This window comes from Onychomys torridus, chromosome 11 (assembly GCF_903995425.1).
Source record: "Onychomys torridus chromosome 11, mOncTor1.1, whole genome shotgun sequence".
Taxonomy (NCBI): Eukaryota; Metazoa; Chordata; class Mammalia; order Rodentia; family Cricetidae; genus Onychomys; species Onychomys torridus.
Genome location: NC_050453.1, coordinates 23,859,754 through 23,884,772, shown reverse-complemented (window position 1 = coordinate 23,884,772; position 25,019 = coordinate 23,859,754). Strand labels below are relative to the sequence as shown.

At 44.7% G+C, this 25,019-nt stretch overlaps 1 protein-coding gene across 1 annotated transcript; it reads left to right on the top strand.

Annotated features, from left to right (window-relative positions):
* The first annotated feature begins 15,319 nt into the window (after positions 1 to 15,319).
* Positions 15,320 to 23,915, top strand: LOC118593381 (low affinity immunoglobulin gamma Fc region receptor IV-like). The gene is made up of 5 exons (XM_036202801.1): positions 15,320 to 15,379; positions 15,925 to 15,945; positions 16,289 to 16,543; positions 20,572 to 20,826; positions 23,399 to 23,915. The coding sequence occupies exons 1-5, from the start codon at positions 15,340 to 15,342 to the stop codon at positions 23,572 to 23,574; spliced, it is 747 nt and encodes a 248-aa protein (XP_036058694.1). The 5' UTR covers positions 15,320 to 15,339; the 3' UTR covers positions 23,575 to 23,915.
* The last annotated feature ends 1,104 nt before the right edge of the window (positions 23,916 to 25,019 follow it).

Sequence of the window (25,019 nt, the reverse complement as noted above, 5' to 3'; positions counted from 1 at the left end):
CAAACTCGCAGAGATCCACCTGCCTCTACCTCCCTAGCGCTGGGATCAAAGATGTGCCCAGCTCAAGATATTTTAATAAAGGATTGCATTTAAGTGCTAGGGTTAGGAGGAAGGAAGTTCCTTAGGGAAAGAAAATAAGACACACCTAAGATGTGGCGTGTGGCGGCGACTTCTCCAAAAGATGCAGAAAAAGACACTCCCAAGTGTGAGTATGTGTTCATCAAAGGGCAGCCTCAGTTAAGTGGTTTAGGATTCGTCATATACCAATTTGGTGGCTGTCAGATTACATTTCAAGAGGTGGCTGAGAAGTCCACCCTCTCCCCTCTTTTTCTAAGTGAGATTCTAGGGTGGTTCTGGAGGTATCTTGTTCAGAATAATAATCTGATAAAACAAAGCCAGAAAGCGTTAGAATTATATAAGGATTTGGGGCATGTCCTTTCCTATAAGGTTTCTGGTGCAATGCCTAGAAAATGGTAGGCTTGTGGCTGGGAGAGAGGAAGGCCTTACTTGGCTATTAGTTCTTTTCCCTTCTCATCTTCTCTAACGTTTCCCCGTCCTTCTATTCTGCCTCAGGATACAGGGGTGCACTAATAAAAACAAAGCAGTAATCTCCTCCTTTTTTTTTTTTTTTTGAGACAAGGTTTCTGTGTGTAGTCCTGGAACTCACTCTGTAGACCAGGCTGGCCTCGAACTCACAGAAATCCGAGTGCCTGCTGAGATTAAAGGCTTTGCCACCACCACCACCACCAGGCTCCCATTTCCTTTTCAAGAACTAAGCCTTCATTTCCCTAACTGGCTTTCTGACTATTTTGCATCTGAGTAAAAGCAAGAATTCCATTTTCTATAACTAATTTTTACATGTTAAAGGTTTGATATGCTGACTCTTTTGCCTGCCCGCCATTGCCTAAAGGCCTTCATTTGGATTTTTCAGGAAAGAAAGAATACCACTTTTTTCTACACGGTCTAGAAATTATCGATGTCAGTAGTGTGGGGTGGAAACAGGAGGCCCAGCTCCCCTGCTATGTCACCTACAGCATCCCCAAAGCTCAATTAATCTTTGAGAAACCTTAACTTGGGTCTAATACAGGATTCACGGCTTTGGCCCAGACAACAATTTCAGGAATAGTCAGTATGAAGCAGAGTCGGAGTCTAATGAAGAAATTTTGGCATAGACTTTAGCATGAAGGTTAAGAGGAAGGGAGGGGGCGCAGAAGCCACAAGACACACTTGAAAGCATGAGTGTGGGGCTGTGCGAGAGTCTTTCCTCATCTTTATGATACTCAAATATACCATTTTGGTGGATTTGAAGTTACTGTCTGAAAAGTCTGCTAAGAAATCTAAATGAGATCTCTGGAAGAGGGGGAGGCTGAGAGGCTTGCACTCGATAAAGGAAAGCCTGGTTCCCCAGAATACATGGTGGAAAGACATCTGTTCTGTAAACAAAGTTAACAGCCTTGGTTGAGAGTCTCAAGAAATGTCAAAGGAATGAGATCCTGGCACCCAAGGTCCATAAGACTAGTTCACTGCTATTTTAAAATAAGATATCTCTACATAAAGGGACATTAATTTTTTTGTTGACATCCTTCACAGCTAATGGTCATTGTACTGGAATTCCTGCTTCTCAGTTGGCAGGAGGCTTCAGACACCTGGGTGAGGGGCTTCTTGCCCATCATATGTCCCTTTCATTTTTCCTGCCTTTCCGACCTACCTCCACTGGAAGCCAAATCCAGAACTATTAGAATAGATAGTCTGGAAAGAGCTAGATGCATCTAACCTAATTACCTAACTTTATGAATGAGGAAACAGACACAGGGAAGGGAAGTAGTTTGATGCCCCATGAGACCGAAACCAAAACCTGGATTTCCTTCCTTCTAGACACAATTCTTCTCATAACGAAACACTCTACCAGCAGTCTTCTGTTTTGAAACTTTAAAATTTTGCTGTTTCAAAGAAATAGCAAATGCTCCAAGAGACTAGTTTCACTTAGTTTAAACATTATAGAGTTATAGGACAGTCTGGAAATATCACACAGTACCCATAGTGCATACAACCTTTCTTTTTTTAATGAACTTTAAAGTACCAACTTTAAAGTAAAAACCAACTTTCCCAAAAATTATTTATTAAAAAAAAATTGGGGTTGGGGATTTAGCTCAGTGGTAGAGTGCTTGCCTAGCAAGCACAAGGCCCTGGGTTTGATCTTCAGCTCAAAAAAAAATTTTTTTAACCTTTATTTTTATTTTATGTGTACGGTGTTTTGCTTGCATGTATATATGTGCATGATGAGCATGCAGTTTCTGTGGAGATCGGAAGAAGGCATCAGATCCCCTAAGACTGGAGTTACAGATGGTTGTAAACAACCATGTGGGTGCTGGAAATCAAACCTAGGTCCTCTGGAAGATCAGTCAGTGCTCTTAATGGCGAAGCCATCTCTCCAGCCCTGTAAAACTAACTTTAAAACAAAACAAAAACAAACAACAAAAAAAACTTACTCTGTAGGATTTGGAGAGATGACTCAGCAATTAAGAGCATGTACTAACTACTCTTGCAGAAAACCCAAGTTTGGTTCCCAAGACCCATATCTGGTGGCTCACAACCGCCTATAATTCCATGTGCTGGGGATCCGATGCCTCTGACTTCTGAGGGCACCTGCACTCGTGTTCACAGACATGCATACTCATTAAACACACACACACACACACACACACACACACACACACACACACACACATTTAAAATGACAGAAATAAATATATGGGGCTGGAGAGATGGCTCAGCAGTTAAGAGCACTGGATGCTCTGCCAGAGGTCCTGAGTGCAATTCCCATATGGTGACTCAAAAGCATCTATATTAAGATCTGATGGCCTCTTCTGACATGCAGATATACAGGCAGAGCACTCATCCATAAAATACAAATAAATAATTTTTTAGTTGTTTTTTGAGACAGGGTTTCTCTGTGTAGTTTTGGAGCCTGTCCTGGAACCCACTCTGTAGACCATACTGGCCTCAAACTCACAGAGATCTGCCTGCCTCTGCCTCCCAAGTGCTGGGATTAAAGGTGTACACCACCACCGCCCTGCTTAATAAAATATTTTTTAAAAAGAAATAAACACACATTTAAAACTTTTTTAAAAATTACTTTGTAATTTGAGCAGCGTGTAGCAAGTCTTTCTCTGTACCACCAGCTCCCAAATAAGAGACTTCTTATTAATTATGAAAGCCCAGCCTTTAGCTTAGGCTTGCCTCAACTAGCTCTTATAACTTAAATTAACCCATTTATACTAATCCGCATTCTGCCATGTGGTATTACTCTCTTCCATCTTGTACCTCCTGTCTCCTCTCCATGTCTGGCTGGTGACTCCGCCTTTCTTCTTCCCAGAGTCCTCTCTGTCCCCGGAAGTCCCACCTAACCTCTTTCTGCATAGCTATTGGCCACTCAGCTCTTTATTAAGCCAATCACAGTGACACATCTTCACACATGCTGAGTCTACCTGAAAGACCACTTTCTCAGGCCCTGTGTGGAAATTTGAGCCTCCATGTTGGATGCCATATGTAGTTGGACTTCCCTTTGGGGCCACCTCACAATTAACAACATGGAGACTTATTATTAATTATGAAAGCTCTGCCTATAGCTCAGACTTGTTCTTAACTAGCTCTTATAACTCAAATTTATCCATTTATACTTATTACATTCTATCACATGGTGTTACCTCTCTTTCATCTTACATCTGTTTCCTCTCTGTGTCTCCTGGAGTCTCCTCTGCACCTAGATTCTCCTCCTAGATTCTCCTCCTCTTCCTTTCTCTCTCCAGAAATCCCACCTATACCTCCTGCCTAGCTATTGATCATTCAGCTTTTTAATTACACCAATCACAGCAATACACCTTCACACCGTGTACAAATACCCCACAACATCAGAGTCTAATTATGCTGTAATGTGGGATAACATAAGGTAGCCTAGTTATAAGTAGGTCAAAGTTTGGAAACTTAGATGGTTGGAATCATGGTTTGGAAAGTTCTCATATGGCAACAATAATATTTGAATACTCTCAGGCAAAGTAAACAAGCTATGGCTTAAGGTCACACCACAATCTGTATTTAAATTCCTTACCATTTTCTCCTCTTACTTCTGGCTGTCTCTTCCTGTTTGTGGAAGTTGTTCTCTGCTGCTTCCTATGACTGCTGTTCTGTCTCCAGGTGTAACTGTTTCCGGACCTCTCTTTGTATGCCTGACTCAACACGTGTTTCCTTCTGTTTCTAAGACTTGATGTTATTGAACTTGAATGTCTTCCTTGGTGTATTCTTTCACTTTTCTAGCAGATGACTGCTTTTTTTTCCCCTTTGAGACACAGTCTTGTTATATCATGATAGCTTGCCTGGAATTCCCTCTGTGGACCAGGTTGGCTTCAGCCTCACTGAGATCCCCCTGCCTCTGTCTCCGGAGTGTCGGGATTAAAGGCGTGTGCCACCATATCCAGTAACACCTGTCTTTTTAATCCCCCCCCCAGGCTCTCTTCTAACTTTAGCCCCATTTAATATCTCCATGTCCCTGGGTCTGGAGAGATGGCTCAGTAGTTAAGAGCACTAGCTGCTCTTCCAGAGAATACCAGGGTTTCATTCCTCATGGCTGCTAATAACTGTCTGTAACTCCAGTTCTGGGGCATGTGATGCTCCCTTCTGGAGTGCATGGACACTACATGCACCTGGTGCACATCCATACATGGATGCAAAACATCCATAGAAATCTAATATAAAAGTAAATATCTTCATGTCTCTAACTACTCTCTTCTTCCTTCTATACTGCCAGTTTCCTATTTCTTTTCCTCACTTACTAGACATGTAAAGTGAGCACTGTTTTATTAAATAGTGCTGGTACTTATCAGATATAACTTTGAGCTTACATATTTTGTTTTGAGAGCTAAAATGGGCAAGTAGAATATTTGCTTAAAAGACAATTAAAGATAAGTGCAGCGGTGCAGGTCTGTAATCCCAGCTCTGGGGAAACTCAATAAAACAAGGCAATTCTTTTTTTTTTTTTGGTTTTTCGAGACAGGGTTTCTCTGTGTAGCTTTGCGCCTTTCCTGGAACTCACTTGGTAGCCCAGGCTGGTCTCGAACTCACAGAGATCCTCCTGGCTGTGCCTCCTGAGTGCTGGGATTACAGGTGTGCGCCACAACCGCCTGGCTTTTTATTTATTTATTTGTTTGTTTGTTTGTTTGTTTGTTTGTTTGTTTATTTATTGTGAGCTAGTGGGGAGTTATCGTTCTTCTGGCTGATATATATATTTTTTAATTTAGAAACATTTTTATTCGTTTTACATACATACCAACCACAGATCTCTCTCTCATTGCTCCTCATGCTTGCCCCTAACCTGACCCCCCCCCCCCCGCAACCAATCCCTCTTTTTTTACTCTTTCAAAAGGGTAAAGAGTCAGCAAGGCCTGGTACATTCAGTTGAGGCAGGACCAAGGCCCTCACCCCTGCATCCAGGGTAATGGGCTCTAGAAAGCCAACTCATGCATCAGGGATCGATCCTAATCCCACTGCCAGGGGCCTTTAAACAGACCCAGCTACACAACTGTCTCCTGTATGCAGAGGGACTGGTCTGGTCCCATGCAAATTCCACAGCTGTTGGTCTAAAGTTCATGAGTTCCTACGATCTTGGTTCAGTTGTCTGGCTGATATTTGTTAAAACATAAAATTGGATGGGTGAAGCGAGCATGCCTTGTAGTACCTGTTCTTAGGAAGTTCAAGCAAAAAGTCCACAGTGAACTCAAGGTCATTTTAGCCAGTATATAAAGACCTTGTAACCAGAGGGGCATCTTAGCAAACATATAGTGTGTTCCCCCATTTTACAGATATAAACACCGAAGTCCAGTCAGACTCAACTTCTCACCTGGGTTAAACAGCCAGGTCTAGAGTTCCTGGTCTCTAGATCAGTGTTCTCTCGTCTTCATTAACTGCTACCACCACCACCACCCCAGTAATCACTAGTTCCTTCCAAAAAAGAGTTTTGCCAAGGGGTCATGGCTCATGCCTGGGGTTTTAGCACTCAACAGGCTAAAACTGAGGATCCCTATGAGTTCAAGTCCAACTGGTAGTTTCTTATCCTTTGAGCAGATGCTCAGGAAATGTCTATATATCCCATGGATTCCTTCAGCTGAAGGCAACAGCCTAGACTTAAAGCTACTTAAGCAACCAGGAGATGTATTTTAAGCTGAAGACATCTGAATTGGGTGCCTCAGAAGCTCACAGTGTCATCAAAAACACATTCTACCCTGCCATTGGTCTAGTCTTGATTTTTTTTTCTTTGCCTTTGACCTTAACCTTGCAGCCTTCGAATTCCCAGGCTAAGTGCATGCAAATACTCCATCATTCAACCACATCTCAAGCCATTGGATTTGGGAGGCATTCTCTCACTAGGTAGTCCAGACTGGCCTGGAACTCACAATCCTCCAAAGTGCTAGGATCGCAGGTGTATGCCATCACAAACCCAGCCTCAGAGTCTTCACAAAAGCTGCCAGAAGAATTTGAAACAAAATCAACCCTTCTTCATGTGTGGTAGAAGAAAAATACTCTCTCCCAAACACAGCAAGCCCATCTGCCTGGCTGATCTGATTAGAACAACACTCTCCTTTCTTCCACTTGACTAATAAAAGCCCAAGGGGCTCAGATCAGTGAGAGAATAAAGTAGAGTATTTAATAAAATCAGGTTGTACTGGAAAGGAGAAAGATAGACAATTAATCAGATTCTGTTGAATCAATGAGTTACAGAATTGTTGAACTGGATCAAGCGTTTAAACAAATCTATGTTTCCTATACATGTCTCCTACACATGTTAGCATTGCTCTGTAATCGAGCTAAGAGTGTCTCCTTGCTGTTCAAACCTTAGAAAATCTTACATGGGGAAGGGAAGGCATGAGTAACATTTGACTTTCTTCGTTCTAGTTAGTATCAGCTACTTCCTGCTTCCTATGACTTTTCTTGGAATATAGTGAAAGTCTTTTCTTTCCTTTTATATTTCTGTCTCCCATACATAACTATAGGCTCTTTTCCACTCTAAAGGGTTTCATATTAACCACCACAATCTTAAAAGATGGAGAGGTTTTTAAAATTCGTTAGTTGATAGGTGTGGCCATTTTTTTAAATGGCTATAGGTGTCACATGTATATCTCTGTGAGCTCCAGGCTGGGGCTACATAGTGAGACCCTGTCTCAAAAATGACTGCAAATACTTCTACACACTTTCCATCAAGATATGGGATCCCCATCCCCCTTGAGATATACTTTCTCTATGTAGCTCAAGCTGTCCTGAAACTCACTCTGCAGACCAGGCTGGCCTCAAACTGAGAGATTCTCTTGCCTCTGCCTCCCAAGTGCAGGGATTAAACATGTGTGCCACCACCACTTGGCATTTGTTTTGGTTTTGAGATTTTATTTTTATTTTATATGTATATGAGTATTTGCCTGAAGGTATTCTTGTGCAGTCATGCATGCATTGAGGAGGCCCTGGAGGCCAGAAGAGGGCATTGAATCCCCCTGGGACTGGAGTTATAGATAGTTGTAGGCTACCATGTGGGTGCTAGGAATTAAGTCTGGGTCCTCTGGAAGTGCAGCAAATGCCCTTAAACACCGAGCCATCTCTTCAGCTTCTGGGTAGGCTTTTAACTACTCTGATGAACATAATATAGTAGAAAGTGAAGGTGTATAACTTCTAACCCTAGGTCATAAAGGCCATGTGCATGTACTAGAAAGATAGATCTGTTTTTCTGGAACGTATACTCTGAGCTACCACATAAGAAGTTCAACTCACACACGGAAATGGCACATGCAGGTTCTCGAGGTGATGTTCACAACTGAGCCCAGATTTCAGGCTTTCCTGGTCTGGATACCAGACATATTTGTGAACAATCCTCAGGGGATCCCAAACTCCAACTATCTGAGCCTTCTGAAAGGACACCCCAGACACTGAGCAGTCTGGCCAACAGAATCCCTGAGGTCAACTGTAAAAAAACATCTGGTGGCTCATTTTCAAAGGTGGTGCACATCTTTGATCCCAGCACTCAGGAAGCAGAGGCAGTCAGACCTCTGTGAGTTCCAGAGGCCAGGCTGGTCTACAAAGTGAATTCCAGGACAGCCAGGGCTACACAGTGAAACCATGTCTAAAAAAAGAAAAGAAAGAGAAAATGGAAAAAAAAAAAAAAACAAGCAATAACAAAAAAATATCTCTAAAGTGCCTCAAGTCAGCTTAGGTCCAGCTACAAATGGGCAGAAAACACTAGATTTCTGCTAATGTTCTACACCACACCACCCTTGACACAAAATATTCTAGGCTCTTCAAACCAAAAGTATGGAATAGAAAATTACCAATAGCCAAACTTTCCTTCAAGGTCATGCACCTATACGCTTTAAAAGAAGCAGAATGTAAAGCGTATAGATGGACCTACACAAGGTTTTAGTTGAGAAAAAGACAAATATAGATAATAGAGGGAGAGCTCAGCCCTGGATGATGTGCAACATTTTAGTCTCTGATCACGTGTAATGGCTGCTTTCATTGCTGACTCCCCGGTGCTCATACTATGAAGTAGGGATCTCTGCTTCTCAGGTTATTGCTATGTTCAGACACTAAGTCTCAGAGTGGTTTGTTACATGGGAATAGATCCCTGGGGGCTGGAGAGATGGCTCAGTGGTTAAAGCACTTACTGCTCTTCTAGAGGACCAAGAGTCAGATCCCTGCATCCACACTGGGTAGCTTGCAACCACCTATAACTTCAGCTATAGGGGATCCAATGCAATCTTCTGGCCCCCACAGGCACCTGCACACATGTACACACACACACACACCCCACACACACAGCACACACACACACAACACACACACACACACACACACACACACACACAAAATAGTTAATTATTGAAATTCTAGGCCTGGCCTATTCTAAAGACAACCAAGATAGTCACCTTCCTCCTAGTCTCTTTCATGACTTCCTAGTTTGGATGCTGTCACTGAAGTCCCATATACCTTCACTTACTATTTCCCATTCTACTAAGCAGCTTTAGAAATGGTACAAGCCATAGGATTTATTTCCACTGCTGTTCAAGGCAGCTAGAGAGGCTGTGAATTACCATGTGGGGCCTGGGACTTGAATCCAGGTCCCCTACAAGAGCAACCAGTGCTCTGAACCGCTGAACAGTCTCTCCAGCTCCATGAATCACTTCTTACACTGGTCATATCATAGTAGGACCCATCTCAATGACTTTGCTTTAATTTAATGGCAGGCCACTTTAAAGCCCTGTCCCTGGTACAAGAGGTTCAGCACATTAACTTCGACATATGGATTTGGGGTAGACACAATTTTGCCAATAACAGTGCCCTGAAGTGGGGCAAAGAAGAATCTGACCCCTGTAGTGTCTGGGGTAGAAAGCAGTAGCCACATTTTCACACAGAACAGTAGGGCTTCCCCAAAAGAGAATGAGATGTTCACAGGAAGAGAGGGCAGGAGGTCTGCACAGCCAAGACAAATGCCCACTATTCCTTCCTGACGGAGATTCTAAAAGGGAGTAAGAATCTCTTTCAAGGTCCTCCCTCTTCTTAATTCTCAATGTAAACTCTCAAGCTTCCATCCTTCAACTCTGACCTCTGAAAGTGGGCCACTGCTAGTTCCCCAGTTGCAACACTGATGGAACCCCATGTGCCCTTTCCATTTTGTGGACCACTCCCTCGTTGATGATCTTCCTGCTTTCTCTTCTGCCCAAACTCCTTTGTTAGCTGTTTTTCCTTTTCACAGGGTGTGAAAATTGGTGCCACATTTCTCTTTTCGTCCCTCTCCTTCTCAACCCCACCTTCTTTTCCCTCACGGCCCCCCCTTTCTCTCCCAGGATACTCTTTATAGTTGGATACAGGGATGCCATAGACCTTATCTGTTCTCTATCAGGAGTCCTTCTTCCCCCTATAATGCCGGGAGGCTATCATGCTAGCAAGCACTTTGCAACTGAGCTGCCTGTTACCTTCCTAGGATTTCTGCGTGGATCAGCATGGATCTCCTTAATAGAGGGGAAAGAGTGTGAATTTGCACGTTGTCTTGGGAAAGAACCTAAACTCTTATCTAAAGTTTAGAACATCAAACACATGTGCCTCCCAAACCTCGTCATTTGTCCTAAACCGCCTTCTGAGGTTCAGGACTTCATGTCAAATTGATTTCTTGACATCCTCATCTGACGTCTCCACAACGGCCTCACACTCAGAAACAACAAAAGCGGAGAACACCGGCCCCCTTCTCAAAGCTGCCTACTTCTCTTATATCTCAAGTCCATGGATGACAGGACACCTCCACCAATCAGGAAGGGAGGAGCTGAGCCTCACCCAGGCCTTCCCTCTCCATTACCTCCAATGGACAATCATGCACTCAAGTATCGTCAATTCCATCTTCTTGGCACCTCTCTTAGGTTCTATAAATGCATATTCACATTTAAAACAGAGATCTTGTTTGTTTGTTTGTTTGTTTGTTTGTTTGTTGAGACAGGGTCTCTCTATGTATCCCTGACTGTTCTGTAACTCACTATGTAGACCAGGCTGGTCTTAAACTCATAGAGATCAGCCTGCTTCTGCCTCCCAAGTGCTGGGACTAAAGGCATGTGTCACCATGTGTGGCAAAACAGAAGACCTTTAAAATATAAGGCCTTTAAAATATAAAGCCTAAGTTTCAACTAGGTAGTTGACATAATTTCACTCTTCCCTGTTTTTAATCTCTCTGCCCTGTAGCTCACTTTTCAGGTGATTACAGTGCTTTTTGATTTTTTAAAAATACGACAATACTTTTTTATTTTTAAAAATGTATTTAGTTAGGGAGCTGGAGAGATGGCTCAATGGTTAAGAGAGCTGGATGCTCTAGAAGAAAACCTGGGTTCAGCTCCCAGCACCCACATGGCGGCTAACAATCATCTCTAGCTCAGGTTCCAAGAGATCCCAACCCCCTCTCCTCACCTCTACTGGCATGACACACACACAGTGCACAGGTAAACCTGCAAACAAAACATCCACACACGTAAAATTAAAAAAAAAAAAATACAATTTTCTTTCAGGACTACCAGCCCACAAATAATGACATGGAGATGTATTATTAATTATGAAAGCTTGCCTTTAGCTTAGGCTTGTTCCCAACTAGCTCTTATAACTTAAATTAACCTGTTTCTATTCATCTGCATTTGGCTACGTTCTTTACCTCTCCTCCATTCTGTAAGTCCGGCTCCCTCCATGGCTCACGGGTGTGCCACGCATGCCTAGATTCACCCCGAGTTCCTCTCCCTGCTAGGAAGTCCCACCTAACCTCTCCTGCCTAGCTATTAAGTGAATCACTACTTGGTGCCAGACCCTAGGCTGAATGTTGGGAATAAAGCCGTTAAACAAAATGAGCAGACCCCAGGCCCTCCAGGGCTTTATAGTCCACAATCTGATGAGTCATATTGAAGCATAAGTTTCAGAGGTCAGCTGTGTCACAACTGTTACAATTTAAGTGTGAAATGTCACCCACAAGCCCTCAGCCCCTAGCTGGTGGCAAAACCCTGAGGAGGTTGTGGAACCTTTAGGAGGTGAAGTCTACCTGGGGAAACTGACTCACTGGGGCGGGCCAGCACTTCAGGTTCATAGCCTCCCTCTGCTTCCAGGCCCTTTGCCCTTTTCTCTGCCAAGCCACGAGTAGGTGAAAAGTCCCGGCTGCATGCTGCCACTGCCGTGGTGCTGTCTGCAGATGTACGTGTTCCATCATGATGGACTGTGTCCTATGAAACCACACACCAAAACAACAAATCCTTCGGTCATGGTGAAGAGAAAAAAATGACTAACTGACCCCGGAGAACTAAGGAAAGCCTCAATTGTCATCTTCTACCTCTAATCAACAGGTATGGCTCCACATACCAAACCAATAACTCTGTCTGAATTGTTTCATTCAAACTCCACAACTCCTTGGAGTTAGTGCTATTATTACTAGCCCCACTTTACAGATAAAGAAACTGAGGCCTCTAACGGTTAAATAAATGGTGGAGTTGAGATTTGATCCCAGGCTCATTTGAGACCAGATAGATGTCACATGAACAAGAAGTCTACACTTCTCCTTCATCTGTTGTGGTCCACCTAGTGCATGTTCTCCCATGCAGACCCTTCACCTAAACAGACCCACCATTGGCTTATCTGTGCATATGTGGGGTTTCTAAAGGACCCTCGTAGTCCTCAGGGCACTGGGGATTCTTGCCTGGTGGTGTCTCTCTAGGAATCTTTAAGTGTTGTGGAGTTGCAACTAATTCACTTCTGTAATCTCAATAATTTGTGCTGGTTTTTGCATTCCTACACTGAAGGAAAAGAAGGAAGAGGAAAAAGAGGGAGAAGGAGGAAAAGAATGAGAGGGAAAGAGGAAGGGGGAAACAAAAGGTGAAGATAATTATGAGTTCACGGGAAGATTCTGTATGAGACATCCCTGGTGCATCATGCTGCTCTGTAAGAACTTTAATCCTACCCAGCACTGTAAAATGAATCCTTGCAACAACTCCAACAGCTTTCCATTTAAGGACTACTCAATGAGCACTCATAAAATCCCTCTGGATGCTTCTTGCCTGTGACGATTAGAATGAGAACGGCCCCCATAAGCTCACATATTTGAATACTTGGTCCCCAGTTGGTAGAAATGTTTAGGAAGGATTGGGGGGTGTGGCTTTGTTGAAGGAGGTGTGCCACTTGAGGTGAGCTTTGAGGTTTCAAAAGCCCATGCCATTCCCAGTGTTTCTCTCTGCCTCCTACCTACTGACGAGGATGTAAACTCTCAGCTACTCCTCCAGCACCATGCCTGCCTGCTGCCATGATGGTCATGAACTTACCTACTGAAACTCCAAGCCCCAATAACCTTTCTTCTATAAGTCGGCTTGGTTATGGTGGTGTCTTATCACAGCAATAAATAGTAAGTAGGACATGATCCATACTGGGCTCCTTTCTCTTCTCCTGTGTTCTCTCTCCTCTCTTTCCTCTATAGCCTATGCCCATGCTACTAACAACTTTTTCCTTCATTGGAGACAAAATGAAACTCAAAGAAGGCAAACTAAAGTGGAGCCTTATGCCACAAGTTAGCAGAAAGCCACCAGGGAGTTGAAGAACAGAGAGTGCCTGGGAATGCATACCCTTTACCTTGGAGACTGTCCTTAGGCAGATAGGCATCCTTTTTCCCCCCCCTGTTTTAGGTTTTCTAGACAAGCATCAAAGCTCTATTGCAAAGTTTCCAGAGCCTCAGCTGTATTTTACATGGTGTGAATTTATTGAGCAACATTAGAAAGGCTGTCTGGATTGTGCCCATTGTCCACCTTCATCAGCCATCTAAACCATGGGCCAGTTAGGGAGGGGCTTCTGCAAGAACATCCTTTGGATGGCAATAGGCAGCAGTTAGCTAGCTCTACCCACAAGCAAAACAAAACGAAAGTCAAACCTGAGAAATGATGCTCGTATGATTCTGGAGTAGAGAGGGCATTAGCCCATGGCAGTGGTCAGCAGGTGGCAGCCCCTACTCCACCAACCCTTGCTAAGCCTCATTTGCCCTACTTAAATTGCTTGCTCAAGGGGCTGGGGATGGCTCAGTGGTTAAGAACACTGACTGTTCTTCCAGAGGACCTGGGTTCAATTCCCAGCACAACTGTCTGTCATTCCAGGATTTGACACCCTCACACAAATAAACAAACGGGCAAAAACAACAATGCACATTAAATAAAAATTTTTTGAAAAGTTGCTCACTCAAGTCAGGTGAGAGTTGCCCAGATCCCTGGGAGCCCATTGGGGGACCAGCCCTACCAACCAGAGTCTTTTGTTCGATTTCCTTTGTCTGGGAGTTGAGTGGAGACAACTGTCACACACTAAGCTTTGTCAAGGGGAGGCTGAGGGAGGACAACGTGTGAATACATTAGGGAGGAGGTGAGACTGAGATGTTAACCAACCTTACCACTTCCTATTCCTCTGCCCTCCATGTTTTCTGTTGAGGGGCCCTGCCCTTAGGCCTTTTGACCTATAGGCCAGCCCAGGCCCAGAGAAAGACAGAACTACCCTGAGGGACTGTGGTGAGCACAGCCCCGGCCACACTAGAGTGGGGCTAGAGCTTCTACCCAATCAGCTTTCTGTTGACTGGTTGCCATGAGACGAGCGACCTCCTTTGCTGTATGTTCCTGCAACCACAATGTCTTCCCTCATCATAGGTTCGACACATGGAGCTAAGTGGCCGTGGACTGGAAACTCTGGCCCCCTTTGCAGCTCAGCAGAGAAGGAAAATCCACTGAGAACGGTGTCGGAAGATGGTGGCATATTCAATAGGGTGCCTCTGCTTCCCTCATCCCTTTACCGGATACTTAACTGTGACAACCATGCTTGGCACTCAGCACACGCAGCTGCTGTTTCGTCCGGAAACCAGCTGCCAAGTCCCCACAGCCCACGTCTTCATCTTGGTTTTCCCACAAAAGAAGCGTGTGTACTTGGTGTGCTGGCTGATTCCTTTATAGAATCAATGAAATCCTACAGAGGGGGAAAATGTTTAAGGAGTTCTTGTCCTTGCCTGGCGCTCCACTTTTCTGTGATTCTCTCAGCCTCCCATTATTGACTTCTCTTTCCAGAACATTTCTTTCTTCCTGTGTGAGTTTCTTCAAAAAACTCAAAACAAACAAACAAACAAACAGAAAAAGGAGAATTTAGTGATCAAATTCACGCGAAGAAGTTGGTAACTCCTTTGAATTATACACCCCAGGGGTGGACATTTTGAAAGAAAACGCAGGTCAAGATAATATTGAAAAGAGATATTAGTGGATTGAAAAGCTTAAATTATTATTTTATACATAAATATACATTTATATATAATTTTATATATGTGGTCAGACCCTGAGTTGGATGTGGGCCGAGCCGGAGAGTAATGAATTCTGAGAGAGCCAAGGAACCTCTGGGACATGGCCCTTGCCGTGAAGGCCATCATCAGATCATGCTGTCCCATTCTTGGCCCTGGGTGCCCTGAGACTGCCCAAAGTACCCTCTGATAGATTCTGTGTGTGTCGCCCAGATGTGACCAGCATAGAGTAAGTGGACCCCCACCTTTGGTGTCCTCTCCAGAGGCTCTCCCTCCAGTTCCTGCCCTGCCACAGGGTTCACTCACCAGAGTTTACATTAAGAATCAGATGACAATGTTTCTGGAAAAGGAAACTAGTGAGAGAGATGGGGGGGGGGGTTGGGAGGGTTGGGGAAAAACTATTTACTTCCTCTCTCCTAGTCAAATAGGCCCCTTAAGGGTTCCGGATCTCTGTGGTGGCATTTTCTGTCTAGTGCAGCAGCATGTGGCCACTACCACTACCAACTGCTCTGCTACTTTTAGGTAAGCGGGGCTCAGTCCAGATGAAGGTAAAGCTTATGGTGGTCTGTGTTCAGCAGAGACCTCCCCCCTTTTCAGGCCAGGCACGGAATTCCTGCTAGGGCCCAGATTTAACTCCTAAGACAGATTGTTAGAGATAAACAGCACCCTGGCTCTGATCCGTTCTTCATTGGGAGTGGGCTGTGAGTTCACCCATCTGGGTCTCCACTTCCCTAAGTGGAAGCTGAAGAGCAAGGACCAGGTCCGTGCCCTCCAGCCTGACACCCCAGGCTTCCCTCTCCTTCTCTTTCCAGGTGGGGTTTCAGTTAAAATGGTGTCTGTGGCTTGATTTAGGGAAATGCAATCTTTACTTTTAACCTGACAGTTTGAATGAGGAACAAGAATAAAGGAAACGGTGTCAAAGACTAGGATTTGAGTTTCCTGCAGGACAGGTCCAGGGTATGGGAGGAGAGAGGGAAGCAGCAGAGCAAAGGTGTGTGTGGGGGGGGGGGGGGGAGTCGCCCTGCTCAACATCTGATTCATGCTTCTATTTTTTTTTTCCTTTGCAGTTTCTTCTGACATTGGAGCCGGTGAGTCTGCTTCTGAGTCTTAGATTGATCGAGTGTGGTACATACAAAGGCCACAGAAAGTTGGGAAAGGACCATTGTATGGTGTCTAGCATGTCTGGGAGCTGGGAGCAATACCCTAACACAGTTGGGATCAGCCCTATGCATCTCTGGCCAGTTTTTCTCCAGCTACAGAAAGGGTCAAAAATGGAGCCAAGTGCTTCCCTGCCTAGATACCCTAAGAATGAGTCATAGACAGGCTGAGAGCACCGTGGGTTTGTTCACTCTGCCTGGGTTACCCTGGGAGTGCCAGGCAGGGGCTCACTCATCTGTGTCCTCACTCCATATTCTCTTGACTCTTCATCAGGTCTCCAAAAGGCTGTGGTGACCCTAGACCCTGAATGGGTCAGGGTGCTCGAGGAAGATAATGTGACCCTCAGGTGCCAGGGCACCTACTCACCCGAGGACAATTCTACCAAGTGGTTCCACAACGGAAGCCTCATCTCACACCAGAGCGCCAACTACTTCATTGGAACTGCCAGAGTAAAGGACAGTGGAGAGTACAAGTGCCAAACGGCCCTCTCCATGCCCAGTGAGCCGGTGAAACTTGAAGTCCGTATAGGTGAGTTGAAGGGAAAGAAGGCCCTATGGTTTGGTTTAATATGGAAGTGAGGTGATATGTGTTCCATCAGATGGGAACACAACTGTTATTCTAGCTGTAAGTAAGCCCTAAGCAAAGCATCAAAACTTTTCTTGCAATGTATACAGGAGGGAGACATTGAACGATTCCAGGAATTGGCATTTTCGCGGAGTACATGCCACATCGATATGTGCTCTGAGGTCAGGGCGTGCTCCGTAACATTCGTTACTTAGACTAGCAAATGTGTCCTTAGGATCTGTTTCCTTCTCATTCTCAGATATTACACTCAAGCTCATCTGGAAGGCCAAAACAGCGGCCCTTCTCCACTTCAGATCTCTAATAGTCTGTTACCACATCACTAGTGTCTGTCCGTACAATCTTCCCATCAATGCTACGCTGAAACTCACATGTTAACACACACAGTGGTGCCACATCTAGTACAGCTCCAGAGACAGGCCTGACTAGGAAGGAGAGGGAATAAAGAAAAAGGAGAAACACACATGGACACACAGAAGAACTGGGATCCAATGGACGGGGCTCTCTGATGGGGAAACCACAGCAAGGAACCTGGGCTATTACGTGCAGATCAACAAGGAGACAGGGGTTCCTGTCATATACAAATGATCAAGGAGGCAGGTTTAGCTAATCTAGGCTGGGACAGTCTCAGTAGCTGTCTTCAGTCTCATGCAGGGAAGAGAGCTATGACTGACATTTTCTGCACACACTACCAACATCCACACTCAGACATCCCTCTAAATCTCATCCTCTAGAGAAATCTTTGCCTTTTGCTCATGGGTCTGAGGCTCTGGAGTCCTCAATACCGGTGTGTGGAGGTGTCTATACCCTCATCCTCTGCACTTATCATAGGATGGACATGTCTGTGTCCATTAGCAACATCCTGGTATCACAAGTGGCTAAGAGAACTATTTTTTTTCAGGCATAGATCTTTCCCAGCATTCTTGGAATCACATCAAATACTGTAGGTTTTACTCTATTTACCCGGCTGTCCCATTTGTAGAGTGTGAGTTGGTGGACAGGCCTGGGGGAGGGGTTTAAACAGAAGTGACTCTGCAGTAGGGTCCCACTGAATTGGGCCTATCGAATAGCTGGGTTCTGCGGCTCCTTTGCCTCTAGCTATACCGCCTGGACAGCATGGTTCTCACTCTGCAAAGCAACAAGAAAGAATATCAGTTACCTTGTTGGGTGGGAGACGGCTATCCAAGAGTAAATAAAGTGGGGAATTACTGAGAGGAAGCCATAGGAAAACCAAGTCTCAGGGCTGGGGAGGTGCTCAGCTGGAAAAGGTGCTTACTGCTAAGCCTGAGAAGCCTGAGTTCAGGTCCCAAAAGCCGTGCACAGGGCAGAAGGAAAGAGCCCACTCCTGTAAGTTGTCCTTGGATCTCTATTAGCATGATAACACACACACACACACACACACACACACACATTTTGAAAAAAGAAAAATCAAGGATTGGGCATGGTGGCTCATGCTTTTAATCCCAGCACTCATGAGGCAGAGACAGGAGAATCTCTGTGAGTTTGAGGCCAGTGTAATCTACAGAGTGAGTTCCAGAACAGCCAGAGCTACATAGTGAGACCCTGTCTCAAAAAAAAAAAAAAAAAAAAAAGGGGGGGGGGTGGAGAGATGGCTCAGAGGTTAAGAGCACTGACTGCTCTTCCAGAGGTCCTGAGTTCAATTCCCAGCAACCACATGGTGGCTCACAACCATCTGTAATGAGATCTGACACCCTCTTCTGTATACATAATAAATAAATAAATATTTTGAAAAAATTAAAAAGAGGAAAGAAAAGAAATCTCAAGGCTAAGGGTTATTAGTTTGCCTTGACTTTGCTCTAAAAATGGGCTTTGGACATCTAGTTAACAAGTCCTACATAAGGTGGCAACTATGAGCATTACATTCACCAGGAAGACCCCAGACTCTGTTGTTTTTTTGTTTTTTGTTTTTTTTTATCCAGAGCTGAGGATCGAACCCAGGGCCTTGTGCTTGCTAGGCAAGTGCTCTACCACTGAGCTAAATCCCCGACCCCCAGACTCTGTTTTAAGACCAGTTTCACCTACACCCATACCCTGTACTTTCTTTGAGTAGAATTTTTTTTATTCTAATCTCATTGGCTCTATATAGACCTTACCACACAGCAGTATAATGCTTCAGAGTATATGTGTTTCTAAGTTCTAGACTGTAGGTTCTGTGGGGTTAGGAATCATACACCTTAGTCATCTGAAAATCCCTAGTGTAAAATGTCCGTCACATGTTTGCTGAATAAATATATGCCTGTGTATTAGTTATGCTCCCAGCAAGATAGACAAAACAAGAATACTTCCCTAGCCATTGTAGTGAGCATATCTATGACCTCAGCTCTCGGGAGGCGCAGCAGGAGGATGAAGGGACACAAGACCATCTTTGGCTGTATAAAGCAAACCTTGACTACATGAGACCCTGTCTCAAAAAACAAATTAATGAATATACTATTTTAATCAAAGGATATTACCCCCAGACACCAAGCTATATCCATATCAATCACAATCTTATGCTAATCACAATGCATTCCTTATTGATAACCAATATATCTTGTTTATTCATAGTTTCATTTGTTTGGGGGCATTTCTTTCTATTTTCTTTAATAATAAGTGCTATGTAGTTCAGCATTGCCTGGAACTCACTATGTAATCTGCCGTTTTTTCTCACCCCAGCTCCTTGTTTACTGTCTTCACTGATAAATGACCTACCTTGCTAAATATTAGAAATTGCTCTCTGTTTGGCAACTTTTTCTAGGTAATGAATCTCCATCAAAATGTTCTACCAATTTTGTTTAGCACTGGGCAGCAAAATTTAAAAGCCACCAAATGTTTTGTTTCGTTCTTACTATAAACACCATTTGGGTTGTATTTCAAAAATCAATAAGAAGGAACCAGGCATGATGGTACATGGCTTTAATCCCAGTACTGGGGAGGCAGAGGCAGGTGGATCTCTGTGCGTTCAAGGCCTATTTGGTCTATAGAGTGAGTTCCAGGACATCCAGGGCTGTTACACCGAGAAACCCTGTCTCGAAAATTTTTTTTAAAAAATCAATAAAAAGGAAAATATTTTAATTTCCTCTCATCCTATGCCTCCTGTGAAAATTCCTGTTAATCTTCAAAAACACATCCATCCTTTTTCTGTACACATGACATTGCCCCCTTAATATTTGCACCTGCCATTGATACTTATCCAACATGACATTTATTTCCCCAGGTCCCCTCCTACCTTGACATCCATTCTCTCTGTGGAGTCTGATTACCTGAGGGGATTGTGAGAGTCGGCATCCTGGCGGTCATTTCTCTCTTCAAAGCTGTGCTTGTCATGGTCTACCTGAGGCCCCATAGCCTGCCAGAAGCCAGGGATGACGGTGACAGCCGACATTCACCTCTCCCTCCCTCCTCCTCTTCTTCTTCCCGCCCTCCCTCCCTTCCTTCCCCCACTACCCTCCTGACGTTTTACATTGAGGGTTCCTATACCATCTTTGTAACCCCTTCCATGGACACTGGTCTCCTTAATCCTGACTGCTGCAAGAGTCTTTTGAAATCTAACTTTTTTTTAAATGTAGAAGCTTTTGTTTTGTTTTCAGGCAGGATTCCCCTGGGTAACAGTTCTGGCTATCCTAGAACTCCCTTTTAGACTACCTAGAGCGCACAGAGATCCGCCTGCCTCTGCCTCCCGAGTTCTGCCACCACCGCCTGGCTAGAAAGCCATTTTTAACTGTAATTTTTACCCCTTGGTTTAGAAATACTGTGAGTCCTTATTACCTGCCAAACCAAACCTAGGCCAGCACCCAGGGAGCCTGCAGCTGTCCTCAGCTGTGCTTCTTGCCTCCCTCGTTCCTGCTTCTTCGTTCTAACAGTCCTCGGTCTGGCTTCCCATTGCTTCCAGGATCCAGTAGTCCCGAGTTTCCCCTTCGGAAGACTCACATTCAGAGTCTGACCTCCCGCTCTAAGGCCTCTCTGTCTTTCAGGCTGGCTGGTGCTTCAGACCACTCAGTCGCCTGAGTTCCAGGAGGGGGACACCATTCGGCTGAATTGCCACAGCTGGAGAAATAAACGTGTGCATAAAGTCACCTATTTACAGAACGGCAGAGGCAAGAAATATTTCCATGAGAATACTGAACTCCACATTCCAGAAGCTACACAAAAGGACAGTGGCTCCTACTTCTGCAGAGGGATGATTGGACGAAACAACAAGTCTTCAGAGACTTTAAGAATCACTGTAGGTGAGAGCTCTTCAGAACCTTTTACAGTGTGCTACGGTTCTTTTATTATTATTATTATTATTATTATTAGGTTTTTTATAGTATTCCTTACTATTATTACTTTTATTTATTGTATGTGTACATGTATGTCTGTGTGCACATGCCACAGTGAGCTTGTGGAGATCAGAAGACAACTTTTAGGAGTCAGTTCTCTCATTCTACCACGTGAGTCCTGGGGATTGATGAACTGAGGTGGTCAGGACTGGCCACAAGAGCCTTTGCTGGCCTTTTCCAATTTTTGTTTACTCTTAATCTGGCACAGGAGGACCTATTGTACTTTCAAAGGGTGTCTTAGTTCCTTTCATATTGCCGAGAAGAGACACTATGACCAAGGACACTTATGAAAGAAAGCATTTAATTGGAGGTTTGCTTACAGTTTGAGAGGGTGAGTCTGTGAGAAGTAGCTGAGAGCTTCTCTCTTCTCCACAAGCTCTCTTTCCCACAGCAGGCAGAGAGCATGAGAGACTTGGCTTGTGGTGGGCTGTTGAAGCCCACCCCCAGAGTTATACCTCTTCCAACAAGACCATACCTGCTAATCCTTCCAAAACAGTTCCACCAACTAGGGAACAACAACTAGGCTCGTTCAAATTCATGAGCCTTTGGGGACCATTTTCCTTCTGACCACCATGAAAGGTAACAGAGAGAAGACCAAAGGAAGAAACAAACAGGTGAAATGAAAACAATTAGAGAATCTAAGTAGACATTTGAGAGTTCTTCATGATAGCAAGGTAAATTTGTTCATAGTTTAAGACCATATGAAAATGTAAAGTTAAGGGTCTTGGGGGACGACTTAGCAGTTAAGAGCACCAGCTACTTTGCAGAGGACCCCAGTTCACTCTAAGCACCCACATGGTGTCTCACAACCATCCATAATTCCAATTCCGTGAGACCTGATGCCTCTTCTTACCTGCCAGGGCACTACATGAATGTGGTGCAATGCATACACCTATGCACACATACATACATAAAAAAATTAAATAAATATTTTTTAAAATTAAAATTAAAACTGGGCTAGGTGTGGTGGCACACGCCTTTAATCCCAGCACTCTGAGGCAGAGGCAGCTAGCTTAGTTCATCTTAAAGTGCTTGCCTCTCGAATGTGGGGACCTGCACCAAGGTCCTAGAGTCACGAAGCAATGCTAGGGGTGGTGGTACACCAATAATCTCAACACTAAGAAGGTGGAGACAAGGGACCCCAGTGCACTCCATTAAGCCTAAATGGTGAACTCCAGGCCAGCAGGAGTCCCTATCTCTTTGAGTTGGCTTTCTGTTGTGATAAATGTCATGACCCAAAACAACTTGGAGGAGGAGAGGGTTTATTTCACCTCATACTTCCAGGTCATAGTCCATCGTTGAGGGAAGTCACAGCACAAACACAAGCAAGAACTGAGGCAGGAACCATGGAAGAACACTGCTTACTCCCTTGCTCTCTGGCTCAGACTCAGCTTGTTTTCTCATACAGCTTACCTGCCTAGGAATGGTGCTGCCCACAGTGGGCTGGCCTTCCCACATCAATCATCAATCAAGATGGTTTCTCATAGGCAGTCTGACTTGGGCAATTACTCAACTGAGGTTCCCTCTTCCTTGGTGACCCTAGGTTATGTCATATAGACAGTAGAAATGAACCAAAACATTGGCCTCTGTGGGCACCAGACGTGAACCTGAACCTGGTGCACATACATACATGCAGATAAAATGCCTATACACATAAAATTAAAATTAAAATATTTAAATTATGAAAATATTGAGCTGGACTTGGTGATGCACATCTCTAATAACAGTACTCAGGAAGCAGAGGCAGGTGGTTATCTCTGAGTTTGAGGACAGTCTGGTACATAGTGAATTCCAGACCAGCCAGGGCTATGTAGTGAGACCCTGTTTTTAAAAATTAACAAAAAGAAAGAAAGAAAGGGCCAGGCGGTGGTGGTGCATGCCTTTAATCCCAGCACTCGGGAGGCAGAGGCAGGTGGATCTCTGTGAGTTCGAGGCCATCCTGGTCTACAGAGTGAGATCCAGGACAGGCACCAAAACTACACAGAGAAATCCTGTCTCAAAGGGAGGAAGGAAGGGAGGGAGGGAGGGAGGGAGGGGGAGGGAGGGAGGGAGGGAGAGAGAGAGGGAGGAAGAAGGAAGAAAGGAAGGAGAGAGAAAGAGAGAGAAACAAATAAGGAAAGAAAAAGAGAAACAAAAAAAAAAAAAGCTGAAATGCACAAATTAGTCCACTTTCTAGTCCACAGTAATATGGCAACTTCACAACTGCCATGTGACTCCTGTAGACAACTCATCTTGCCAAATCCCCCTGTTGCGTCACCGCCAAGTGTAAGCGGTAACTAAGTGTTTGGCCTGCTGAGCTCCGCTTAGATGGAGATCCAGTGCTAGAGAGCAAAGACCTTGCCCAGGCTCTCCCATCTGTCCCTCATACCTGATTCTTGGCAGGCGTCAGGAACACTGTCTGGTGGTGTTGACCTCACTGTTTATCCCGAATCTCGGCCTTAATGACAGTCATCTTCCTCATCTCTATTTCTCCTACTAGAGTCGACATCGCTGTCCGTCCCACCGTGGCCTCAAATCACTTTCTGCTTGCTGATAGGACTCTTGTTTGCCATAGACACAGTGCTGTATTTCTCTATGCAGAGGGGTCTTCGAAGTTCACTGGCAGTCTATGAGGAACCCAAGTTGCACTGGAGCAAGGAACCTCAGGACAAGTGAGCCCTTGTCTCATCGAGTGCTAAGAGCAACGATGTAGCGCCTATGAACCTCTCTGTGGACTTGCAACCTCATTATCCGCACTGGGCATCAAGCACTGAGCAGCAGGAATAATACAAAGAAAGGCCCCTCCCCTCCTCCCCAACTTGGTTTTCTTTTTGTCTCCAAAGAACCATCTCAGGGGAAAGGAAAAGCTTCAGATCCTAAAAGGCCAACAGTGAAGCATCAGAGAGTAGGTAGCTGACCTCCGGAGACGTGATGCTGCAGAGTTGTATTATGCTTTCTCTGTCCCAAACATTCCCTCATAGCAAAGCAGCAGCCTGGGCTCTGAGTGGCGACCCTTTCCATGCTTAACAATTGTTCCTAAATAAACTTCTGTAGAAAAGTGAATTACTGGTGGGGCTATGGAACAGCTGTCCGCGTCTGCTCCTTCAGGCCCGGTTGCCTTCAGGGGACCCCCAGACTTCTTCCAGAGTGTGGGAAGTCCTAGCGACCCCAGGCAGCGCAGCTGAACTGATGAAGTAGACAGCCAAGGGAAGAGGGAGAGGTCTCACCCCTCCCTGGGTAGCCAGGGCCAGTGGGTGATTTCTGGGGAGGGGGGAGTCCCTTTCTTCCGTCCCGTAGCCTCTGTCAATTCCCCTTATTCCAGTAAATGACTTAGCACCTGTTCTCCTTCAAGTAACCCAAGTTAAACTCGGTGGGGAACGAACAAGACATGAAAGAAAGTTGGGGAGGGACGTGTTTAGAAGAGGGGCTTCAGTGGGAGTGAGAAGGGGTAAGAAGGTAGTGTCAGGGTGTCACCCGACCAAACAGCAATGCCCATGGGTTGGTAAAGGGCGCAAAGATGAACTGCTCCAGAGACAGTTTCAGGGAACAGCGTCTGCTTTATTGTGTGTGAGTAGCCACTTATATAGTGGAAACCTACAGACTGTGATCATTTAGTGTATTACCTTGGATTGGACAGTGAGTGCTCCTACCACCAGGGTCTCCACGAGGAAGAATTACATTAAAGGAGACTTGGAGCATGCAGACAAACCAGCTACCAGCTACTCATGTTACTTCAGAGTTCAGTGTTCTGACTTCTGGGGCATGGTGTGCCATGCCTCATATTTAGAAGTACAGGATGCCAAGTAGGCTGGCCACCAGATCATGCCTGCATTTTCTTCTACAGAGAATGACCAAAATATATTGTACACATGTATAAAACTGTCAAAAAAATATTTGGATTTAGTTATCTTTATGTGTATGAGCATTTTGCCTTCATGTATGTATGCACACCCATGTATATGCCTGGCATTTTCAGAAGTCAGAAGAGGGAGTCAGATCCCCTAGGATGGAGTTACAGATGGTTGTTAGCCACCATGTGGGTGCTGGGCACTGAACCCAGTGCCTCTGTAAGAAGTGCTCTTAACCACTGAGTCATCTCTCTAGCTCCATGTCAAACAATT

Excerpts from the sequence above, each read along its gene's own strand:
- LOC118593381 (XM_036202801.1), top strand. The coding sequence starts at position 15,340 with ATGTGGCCACTACCACTACCAACTGCTCTGCTACTTTTAG. Across the intron at positions 15,380-15,924 it reads AACTGCTCTGCTACTTTTAG|TTTCTTCTGACATTGGAGCC; the intron begins GTAAGCGGGGCT and ends TTTCCTTTGCAG. Across the intron at positions 20,827-23,398 it reads GACTTTAAGAATCACTGTAG|AGTCGACATCGCTGTCCGTC; the intron begins GTGAGAGCTCTT and ends TTCTCCTACTAG.